At 46.1% G+C, this 11,486-nt stretch overlaps 1 protein-coding gene across 1 annotated transcript in view; it reads right to left on the bottom strand.

Annotated features, from left to right (window-relative positions):
- sec13 (SEC13 homolog, nuclear pore and COPII coat complex component) overlaps nt 1-11,210 on the bottom strand; it is a 19,531-nt gene extending 8,321 nt beyond the window's left edge. Inside the window, exons 1-4 of the mRNA XM_061875451.1 lie at nt 11,054-11,210; nt 10,849-10,893; nt 8,271-8,386; nt 2,459-2,610 (exon numbers count right to left, since the gene is read on the bottom strand). Coding sequence (XP_061731435.1) covers nt 2,459-2,610; nt 8,271-8,386; nt 10,849-10,893; nt 11,054-11,056 — 316 coding nt within the window. The 5' untranslated portion in view covers nt 11,057-11,210. The remainder of the gene's footprint in view (nt 1-2,458; nt 2,611-8,270; nt 8,387-10,848; nt 10,894-11,053) is intronic.
- Nucleotides 11,211-11,486: the final 276 nt, after the last annotated feature.

Here is an 11,486-nt window from a genome sequence, read left to right as displayed (position 1 = left end):
AGGAGACGTAAGGAGCGTAGGGTCTCGAGGAGGAGACGTAAGGAGCGTAAGGTCTCGAGGAGGAGACGTAAGGAGCGTAAGGTCTCGAGGAGGAGACGTAAGGAGCGTAAGGTCTCGAGGAGGAGACGTAAGGAGCGTAAGGTCTCGAGGAGGAGACGTAAGGAGCGTAAGGTCTCGAGGAGGAGACGTAAGGAGCGTAAGGTCTCGAGGAGGAGACGTAAGGAGCGTAAGGTCTCGAGGAGGAGACGTAAGGAGCGTAAGGTCTCGAGGAGGAGACTTAAGGAGCGTAAGGTCTCGAGGAGGAGACGTAAGGAGCGTAAGGTCTCGAGGAGGAGACGTAAGGAGCGTAAGGTCTCGAGGAGGAGACGTAAGGAGCGTAAGGTCTCGAGGAGGAGACGTAAGGAGCGTAAGGTCTCGAGGAGGAGACGTAAGGAGCGTAGGGTCTCGAGGAGGAGACGTAAGGAGCGTAAGGTCTCGAGGAGGAGACGTAAGGAGCGTAAGGTCTCGAGGAGGAGACGTAAGGAGCGTAAGGTCTCGAGGAGGAGACGTAAGGAGCGTAAGGTCTCGAGGAGGAGACGTAAGGAGCGTAAGGTCTCGAGGAGGAGACGTAAGGAGCGTAAGGTCTCGAGGAGGAGACGTAAGGAGCGTAAGGTCTCGAGGAGGAGACGTAAGGAGCGTAAGGTCTCGAGGAGGAGACGTAAGGAGCGTAAGGTCTCGAGGAGGAGACGTAAGGAGCGTAGGGTCTCGAGGAGGAGACGTAAGGAGCGTAGGGTCTCGAGGAGGAGACGTAAGGAGCGTAGGGTCTCGAGGAGGAGACGTAAGGAGCGTAAGGTCTCGAGGAGGAGACGTAAGGAGCGTAAGGTCTCGAGGAGGAGACGTAAGGAGCGTAAGGTCTCGAGGAGGAGACGTAAGGAGCGTAAGGTCTCGAGGAGGAGACGTAAGGAGCGTAAAGTCTCGAGGAGGAGACGTAAGGAGCGTAAGGTCTCGAGGAGGAGACGTAAGGAGCGTAAGGTCTCGAGGAGGAGACGTAAGGAGCGTAAGGTCTCGAGGAGGAGACGTAAGGAGCGTAAGGTCTCGAGGAGGAGACGTAAGGAGCGTAAGGTCTCGAGGAGGAGACGTAAGGAGCGTAGGGTCTCGAGGAGGAGACGTAAGGAGCGTAGGGTCTCGAGGAGGAGACGTAAGGAGCGTAGGGTCTCGAGGAGGAGACGTAAGGAGCGTAGGGTCTCGAGGAGGAGACGTAAGGAGCGTAAGGTCTCGAGGAGGAGACGTAAGGAGCGTAAGGTCTCGAGGAGGAGACGTAAGGAGCGTAAGGTCTCGAGGAGGAGACGTAAGGAGCGTAAGGTCTCGAGGAGGAGACGTAAGGAGCGTAAGGTCTCGAGGAGGAGACGTAAGGAGCGTAGGGTCTCGAGGAGGAGACGTAAGGAGCGTAGGGTCTCGAGGAGGAGACGTAAGGAGCGTAAGGTCTCGAGGAGGAGACGTAAGGAGCGTAGGGTCTCGAGGAGGAGACGTAAGGAGCGTAAGGTCTCGAGGAGGAGACGTAAGGAGCGTAAGGTCTCGAGGAGGAGACGTAAGGAGCGTAGGGTCTCGAGGAGGAGACGTAAGGAGCGTAAGGTCTCGAGGAGGAGACGTAAGGAGCGTAAGGTCTCGAGGAGGAGACGTAAGGAGCGTAAGGTCTCGAGGAGGAGACGTAAGGAGCGTAAGGTCTCGAGGAGGAGACGTAAGGAGCGTAAGGTCTCGAGGAGGAGACGTAAGGAGCGTAAGGTCTCGAGGAGGAGACGTAAGGAGCGTAGGGTCTCGAGGAGGAGACGTAAGGAGCGTAAGGTCTCGAGGAGGAGACGTAAGGAGCGTAAGGTCTCGAGGAGGAGACGTAAGGAGCGTAAGGTCTCGAGGAGGAGACGTAAGGAGCGTAAGGTCTCGAGGAGGAGACGTAAGGAGCGTAAGGTCTCGAGGAGGAGACGTAAGGAGCGTAAGGTCACGAGGAGGAGACGTAAGGAGCGTAAGGTCTCGAGGAGGAGACGTAAGGAGCGTAAGGTCTCGAGGAGGAGACGTAAGGAGCGTAAGGTCTCGAGGAGGAGACGTAAGGAGCGTAAGGTCTCGAGGAGGAGACGTAAGGAGCGTAAGGTCTCGAGGAGGAGACGTAAGGAGCGTAAGGTCTCGAGGAGGAGACGTAAGGAGCGTAAGGTCTCGAGGAGGAGACGTAAGGAGCGTAAGGTCTCGAGGAGGAGACGTAAGGAGCGTAAGGTCTCGAGGAGGAGACGTAAGGAGCGTAAGGTCTCGAGGAGGAGACGTAAGGAGCGTAGGGTCTCGAGGAGGAGACGTAAGGAGCGTAAGGTCTCGAGGAGGAGACGTAAGGAGCGTAAGGTCTCGAGGAGGAGACGTAAGGAGCGTAAGGTCTCGAGGAGGAGACGTAAGGAGCGTAAGGTCTCGAGGAGGAGACGCGGTCGGAGCGCCGGCTCACCTGACGACTCGTGTCCCGTGTACTCGTACATCTTGTCCCAGGCGCCGTTCTCCTCCTTCCAGACGATGACTTTGCGGTCGTAGGAGCAGGAGGCCAGGATGTTGCCAAACATGGGGTGGGCCCACGCCACCTGCCAGACGGGACCCTCGTGCCTGCGAGGGTAACACTGTGGTGAGACCACTGGAGCTGCACCCTTCATCCACATCCAAGTTTGCATGAGGCGAGAGTTTGTTATTGTTCCACCCTCTCCAGCATTTGACACACAGACCTTTTGGCCAATCAGAATGGTTTCAGGAAGTGTGTGCCCTAAATACGCCAACAGCAAACACTATGGTGGTGACTTTATGTCACAGCAGAGTTAAGTGAACACAGTGAGCCCTCTTTTCACTCATTAACAATCTCTGTCTGGGGTGGGCTGACAGTAGAGTTGTCCTGATACCAATATTTTGGTACCGCTACCAGAACTATTTTGATACTTTTCGGTACTTTTCTAAATAAAGGGGACCACAAACCATGGCATTATTGGCTTTATTTTTCCCCAATTAATCTTAGGGTACATGAAACATATGTTTATTATTGTCATAAAAAAAACAAAGACTCATAATTAGTCTGCAGTAACATATTGTGTCATTTCTATTCTATTATTTAAGTCTCATCTTAAAACTCATCTGTATACTCTAGCCTTTGAGTAGACCTCCTTTTTAGACCAGTTGATCTGCCGCTTCTTTTCTTTCTCCTATGTCCCCCCCTCCCTTGTGGAGGGGGTCCGGTCCGATGACCATGGATGAAGTACTGACTGTCCAGAGTCGAGACCCAGGATGGACCGCTCGTCGGGACCCAGGATGGACCGCTCGCCTGTATCGGTTGGGGACATCTCTACGCTGCTGATCCGCTTGTGATGGTTTCCTGTGGACGGGACTCTCGCTGCTGTCTTGGAGCCACTATGGATTGAACTTTCACAGTATCATGTTAGACCCGCTCGACATCCATTGCTTTCGGTCCCCTAGAGGGGGGGGGGGGGGTTGCCCACATCTGAGGTCCTCTCCAAGGTTTCTCATAGTCAGCATTGTCACTGGCGTCCCACTGGATGTGAATTCTCCCTGCCCACTGGGTGTGGGTTTTCCTTGCCCTTTTGTGGGTTCTTCCGTGGATGTTGTAGTCGTAATGATTTGTGCAGTCCTTTGAGACATTTGTGATTTGGGGCTATATAAATAAACATTGATTGATTGATTGATTATTTTGTCAACATTATGAGGGACAAACTGTAAAAATTGATTATTAATCTACTTGTTAATATCTGCTTATTTTCCGTTTCAACATGTTCTATCTACACTTCTGTTCAAATGTAATAATCACTTATTCTTCTCTTCTTTGATACTTGACATTAGTTTTGGATGATACCACACGTGTAGATATCGATCCGATACCAAGTAGTTACAGGATCGTACATTGGTCAAAGTCCTCATGTGTCCAGGGACATATTTCCTGAGTTTATACAGTGGAGCAAAAAAGTATTTAGTCAGCCAGCGATTGTGCAAGTTCTCCCACTTAAAATGATGACAGAGGTCTGTCATTTTCATCATAGGTACACTTCAACTGTGAGAGACAGAATCCATCCATCCATTTTCTACCGCTTATTCCCTTTTGGGGTCGCGGGGGGCGCTGGCGCCTATCTCAGCTACAATCGGGCGGAAGGCGGGGTACACCCTGGACAAGTCGCCACCTCATCGCAGGGCCAACACAGATAGACAACATTCACACTCACATTCACACACTAGGAACCATTTAGTGTTGCCAATCAACCTATCCCCCAGGTGCATGTCTTTGGAGGTGGGAGGGGCCTATCCCCAGGTGCATGTCTTTGGAAGTGGGAGGGGCCTATCCCCAGGTGCATGTCTTTGGAAGTGGGAGGAAGCCGGAGTACCCGGAGGGAACCCACGCATTCACGGGGAGAACATGCAAACTCCACACAGAAAGATCCCGAGCCTGGATTTGAACCCAGGACTGCAGGAACTTCGTATTGTGAGGCAGACGCACTAACCCCTCTACCACCGTGAAGCCCGAGAGACAGAATGTTGATAAATAATCCAGGAATTCACATTGTAGGAATTATAAAGAATTTATTTGTAAATTATGGTGGGAAATAAGTATTTGGTCAACCATTCAAAGCTCTCACTGATGGAAGGAGGTTTTGGCTCCAAATCTCAGGATACATGGCCCCATTCATTCTTTCCTTAACACGGATCAAACGTCCTGTCCCCTTAGCAGAAAAACAGCCCCAAAGCATGATGTTTCCACCCCCATGCTTCACAGTAGGTGTGGTGTTCCTGGGATGCAACTCAGTATTCTTCTTCCTCCAAACACGACCAGTTGAGTTTATACCAAAATGGATACATGGATGATACAGCAGAGGATTGGGAGAATGTCATGTGGTCAGATGAAACCAAAATAGAACTTTTTGCTGTAAACTCAACTCGTCGTATTTAGAGGAAGAAGAATACTGAGTTGCATGGTTCCAGGTTCGATCCCCGCTTCCGCCATCCTAGTCACTGCCGTTGTGTCCTTGGGCAAGACACGTTACCCATCTGCTCCCAGTGCCACCCACACTGCTTTAAATGTAACTTACATATTGGGTTTCAGTATGTAAAGCACTTTGAGTCACTAAAGAATAAGCGCTACATAAATATAATTCACTTCACTTTATAGTTTTTTTATGGATTATTTCTTCAGTTGAAGAGCATGATGTAGCTACAAGTCTGTCTGCATTAGGGTTGTACGGTACATGGGTACTAGTATAGTATCGCGGCATAGCTCGGTTGGTAGAGTGGCCGTGCCAGCAACTTGAGGGTTGCAGGTTCGATTCCCGCTTCCGCCATCCTAGTCACTGCCGTTGTGTCCTTGGGCAAGACACTTTGCCCACCTGCTCCCAGTGCCACCCACACTGCTTTAAATGTAACTTAGATATTGGGTTTCACTATGTAAAGCGCTTTGAGTCACTAGACAAAAGCGCTATATAAATATAATTCACTTCACTTCACTACTAATGAATCAAAAACGGTACTATACTGTTTGAAAAGTACCGGTTCCCCATTTTTAAAAACATTCTTTTTGAACGGGCACGAAGGCACGTCATCACACCACGACATTGCCGGTTCTACGAGCAAAGGAGCATGTTCAGCAGTGCGCACACACAGAGTACTTTCAAGCAGACACAGTGTGTAGACAGAAATGGGAGAATGGACGCATTTTGGCGTAAAAAGTTAAGATAAAGGTGAAGTTATAACACTGAAACACCCTCAGGAAGAGCTGCTTTAAGACATGGCTAGCTAGCTAGCTAGCAGCTAACATCCATTCGTAGTCAGCAGTGTTTTAGCTACTTCTAAATCACTAATCCTCGCCTCCATGGCAACAAATAAAGTAAGTTTCTTACAAGTATCATTATCAATGGATGACAAGGAATAGCTAAACATGCTTCACTACACACCGTAGGAGGATACAATAGCTCACTGCTAACAGCTCGCACCCCTGAATGTAAACAAACGGGTGGATCCACACCTGACATCCACTGTAATGATACCAAGTACAAGAGCGTATCTAGTCAATACTAATAGGATTATATTTAAATATTTCTTCATATTATGTTTATACACTCAGGAAATACGTCCCTGGACACATGAGGACTTAGAATATGACCAATGTATGATCCTGTAACTACTTGGTATCGGATCGCTACCTAAATGTGTGGTATCGTCCAAAACTAATGTCAAGTATCAAAGATGAGAAGAATAAGTGATTATTACATTTTAACAGAAGTGTAGATCATCATCAGCAGTTGTCAGTCCACTGCTGGACGAAAGCCTCAGCATGTTTCTGCCATTTGGCGTACTTTTCATGCTGGTTATTAGCCTACACCTTCCACGCTGGCTTGGTGCGGGTTGGAAGGGGTATTTTACATCAGAGATCCTTCTCCTAGACCAGGGGTGCACACACTTTTTCTGCAGGCAAGCTACTTTTCAATTGACCAACTCGAGGGGATCTACCTCATTTATATATATCATTTATATTTATTTATTTATGAAAGAGACATTTTTGTAAACAAGTTAAATGTGTTTAATGATAATACAAGCATGTGTAACACATATAGATGTCTTTCTTTCACAAAGACAAGAATATAAGTTGGTGTATTACCTGATTCTGATGACTTGCATTGATTGGAATCAGACAGTAATGATGATAACGCCCACATTTTCAAATGGAGGAGAAAAAAAGTTGTCCTTTCCGTACAATACCACATGAAAGTGGTTGGTTTTTGGCATCTCATTCATCCAGCTTCCATACACTTTACAAGAAAAACATTGGCGGCAAATTCCGTAGCTTGCTTGATTGACATTCACGGCACCCGAGGGTCTTGTGAGATGACGCTGGCGGCTGCCAGTTCATTATTATGAAAAAATGACAGAGAGGAAGGCGAGAAACACTTTTTATTTCAACAGACTTTCGCGCCGTCCCTTCCGTCAAAACTCTAAAGGCCGACTGCACATTTCCTATCTTCACAATAAAAGCCCTGCTTCATGCTGCCTGCGCTAACAAAATAAGAGTCTTGGAAAGTGATGTGCACGCCAGCTTTCTGAGGGATCGCTTGTGCACGCCAGTTTTCCGAGACTCTGTATTTAGTTAGCGCAGGCAGCATGAAGCAGGGCTTTTATTGTGAAGATAGGAAATGTGCAGTCGGCCTTTAGAGTTTTGACGGAAGGTACGGCGCGAGAGTCTGTTGAAATAAAAAGTGTTTCTCGCCTTCCTCTCGGTCATATTTTCATAATAATGATCTTGCAGCAGCCAGCGTCATCTCACAAGACCCTCCGGTACCGTGAATGTCATTTAAGTGACGTCTTGGTGAAGATTGATGATCACTCATTTTTAGGTCTATTTTTTTTAAAAGCCTGGCTGGAGATCGACTGACACACCCCCCGCGGTCGACTGGTAGCTCGCGATCGACGTAATGGGCACCCCTGTTCTAGACTAATTGCCTTACTGGGCTGTTGAACTTAGTCTGTCCAGTTTGTTGTCCGCGCCCCATTTACCCAGGGACCCGCTCAGCTTTATGGCGCTGACCGCCCGCCAGTCACAAGAGAAGGTGCAAACGGTTCTTTGTGTGCATTTTATAGACGTTAGTTGGGACTCACTGACCCCACACACAACCTCCCATCTCATGCCTGGATGTAGTTTAACGTCACACCCAGGACACTGAGAAGTGTAGATAGAACATGTTAAAACAGAAAATAAGCAGATATTAACAGTAAATGAACAAGTGAATGAATAATCAATTTTTACAGTTTGTTCCTCAAAATGTGTACAAAATAATAGGTGTATAAATGACACAATATGTCACTGCGGACTAATTAGGAGTCTTTGTTTGTTTACTTACTACTAAAAGACAAGTTGTCTAGTATGTTCACTATTTTATTTAAGGACTAAATGACAATAATAAACATAGGTTTCATGTAAACTAACATTTTTTTGTTCAAATAAAGTCAATGATTACATTTTTTCGTGGTCCCCTTTATTTAGAAAAGTATAGAAATACATTTTGGTACCGGTACTAAAGATCTTGGTATCAGGACGACCTTATATATTCCTAAAAGTAGATCTATTGCACATAGTTTGAGACAAGAACATGTTGATTGAGTCTTCCTTCACTCCTTATTTGTGTTTGCATGTATGAAATGCAAACATTGCCAATGGAATCGTGATCTTGCGAGATAAAACTGGCAATTATTATTTTATTTTTTTCCTCAAAATTCTGGACTCTCACCCTCTGAGGTCCGCCACCAGAATCTGGCCCCCGTTCCTCACGTCGAAGATCTTGAGGGTCCGGTCGGAGGAGCAGGTCGCCAGGCGAGTGCCGTAGTAGTCCATTTGAGCGTCGTGCTGCAACACACATGAAGTACCATCTTCATGAAGTCATGTCATCATTACTTCTTCATGCAACAAATACTATTTTGGATGAGCTTGAAGACTTAAATGAGTAAATCTATGTTCCTGTGGAAAGCTTGAAACGAAATTAATACGACATTTGGTTCTTATCTGTACTGTAAAGTTCACATTGGAATGACAATAACAGGAAGTCTAAGTCTTAAATCTACTTGACAAATGCTAACCGTTAGCATGCTAACTTTTTAAGCTAATTTTACAATGTGTACGCTTCATAGTAGAATCAGATGGTACTTTAGCATTCTAACTGTTAGCATGCTAACTTTTTAAGCTAATTTACGATGTGTACACGATAGGTTGATTAGCAACACTAAATTGGCCCGAGTGTGTGAATGTTGTCGGTGTTGGCCCTGCAATGAGGTGGCGACTTGTCCAGGGTGTACCCCGCTTTCCGCCTGATTGTAGCTGAGATAGGCACCAGCGCCCCCTGCCACCCCAAAGGCAATAAGCGGTAGAAAATGGATGGATGGACGATGTGTACGCTTCATTGTCAAGTCAGATGGCACTTGAAGCATTCTAACTCTTAGCATGCTAACTTTTTGGAGCTAATTTTACATGTGTACGCTTCATAGTCAAATCAGGTGGTACTTGAAGCATTCTAACTGTTAGCATGCTAACTTTAAGCTAATTCTACATGTGTACGCTTCATAGTCAAATCAGGTGGTACTTGAAGCATTCTAACTGTTAGCATGCTAACTTTTTAAAGCTAATTTTACATGTGTACGCTTCATAGTCAAATCAGGTGGTACTTGAAGCATTCTAACTGTTAGCATGCTAACTTTTTAAAGCTAATTTTACATGTGTACGCTTCATAGTCAAATCAGGTGGTACTTGAAGCATTCTAACTGTTAGCATGCTAACTTTTTTAAGCTAATTGTACATGTGTACGCTTCATAGTCAAATCAGGTGGTACTTGAAGCATTCTAACTGTTAGCATGCTAACTTTTTTAAGCTAATTGTACATGTGTACGCTTCATAGTCAAATCAGGTGGTACTTGAAGCATTCTAACTGTTAGCATGCTAACTTTTTTAAGCTAATTGTACATGTGTACGCTTCATAGTCAAATCAGGTGGTACTTGAAGCATTCTAACTGTGAGCATGCTAACTTTTTACAGCCAATTTTACATAGTCAAATCAGGTAATACTTGGAGCATTCTAACTGTTAGCGTGCTAACATTAGCATTTAAATTTGGTTTGCACAATTCTGCTATGGATTAAAAGCGCTGCCCAAAGCTCACTTTTTTAAGCCAATTTTACATGTGCACGCTTCATAGTCAAATCAGGTGGTACTTGAAGCATTCCAAATGTTAGCATGCTAACTTTTTTAAGCTAATTTTACATGTGTACGCTTCATAGTCAAATCAGGTGGTACTTGAAGCATTCTAACTGTTAGCATGATACCTATTTTAAGCTATTTTTACGATGTGTACACTTCATTGTCAAATTACATGGTATTTGAAGCATTCTAGCTGATAAAAAAAAAGTCTGCGGGCTATAGAGCGTTTTCCGTTCGGGCTCCAGTACTCTGGAATGCCCTCCCGGTAACAGTTCGAGATGCTACCTCAGTAGAAGCATTTAAATCTCACCTTAAAACTCATCTGTATACTCTAGCCTTTAAATAGACCTCCTTTTTAGACCAGTTGATCTGCCGCTTCTTTTCTTTTTTCTCCTATGTCCCCCCCTCCCTTGTGGAGGGGGTCCGGTCCGATGACCATGGATGAAGTACTGGCTGTCCAGGGTCGAGACCCAGGATGGACCGCTCGTCGGGACCCAGGATGGACCGCTCGCCTGTATCGGTTGGGGACATCTCTACGCTGCTGATCCACCTCCGCTTGGGATGGTTTCCTGTGGACGGGACTCTTGTTGCTGTCTTGGATCCGCTTTGAACTGAACTCTCGCGGCTGTGTTGGAGCCACTATGGATTGAACTTTCACAGTATCATGTTAGACCCGCTCGACATCCATTGCTTTCGGTCCCCTAGAGGGGGGGGTTGCCCACATCTGAGGTCCTCTCCAAGGTTTCTCATAGTCAGCATTGTCACTGGCGTCCCACTGGATGTGAATTCTCCCTGCCCACTGGGTGTGTTTTCCTTGCCCTTTTGTGGGTTCTTCCGAGGATGTTGTAGTCGTAATGATTTGTGCAGTCCTTTGAGACATTTGTGATTTGGGGCTATATAAATAAACATTGATTGATTGATTGATAGCATGCTAACTTTTTTAGGCTAATTTTATTAGGTGCACGCTTCAAATCAGATGGTACTTGAAGTATTTTAAAAGTTAGAATGCTTATTTTTTAGAGCTAATTTTCCACATGCTAACTGTTAGCATGCTAAAGATAGCATTTAAGTTTGCACATTCCTGATTTGGCCTGAATGTTCACACACAAAAGCATGACTTACGATCATGTCCTCGTGGGAGGTGTCCACGGTGTTGATGACGGAAACCTGCGAGGGACATTTAAACACATTTTCATTGCCATGTTGCAGAAGTCACAATTTTACACGACTTAGCTTAGATGCTAACGTGTTAGCTATGTCAGCGTGAAGACTGACAGGAGACACAAAGAATGAATGTGCGACTTTAAACACACGTCAGCGTCCTCACCATGACTGGAAAGTGTCCACACGCTCTCCGAACCAGAGGTTTTTCCACCTAAAAAGAGAAAAATGAGAAGATTCGCCAGGGATTCTGACGTGGCAGCCACCGAGGAAGCCGCTTCCGCTTGGAGTCTCGAGGAGAGTCCTCCGCCGGAAACAACGGGCGCAAGATTAAAAAAAAGGTTCCTCCTGACAACACTTAAAAAAAAAAAAAAAAAAAACACCGATTGATGACTTTGATTGTAATATATCGGTGGATTGGGCAATTTTCATAGTGAAAATGATTAAGTCATGTTGCATTTGTTCTAGTGGACAGTTATAGTCTATCTGGACAGTTTGCGTTGGCCTGTGGAGCGGTCCACACACAGACACATAAACTCCCCTGAAGAGCAGGGAAACCTGCCAAACAGGCTTGTAGGGATGAAATAATGTCTGTGTTT

The sequence above is a fragment of the Nerophis ophidion genome, linkage group LG16, assembly GCF_033978795.1.
Source record: "Nerophis ophidion isolate RoL-2023_Sa linkage group LG16, RoL_Noph_v1.0, whole genome shotgun sequence".
NCBI lineage: Eukaryota > Metazoa > Chordata > Actinopteri > Syngnathiformes > Syngnathidae > Nerophis > Nerophis ophidion.
This window is presented reverse-complemented; position numbering and strand designations above follow the sequence as displayed.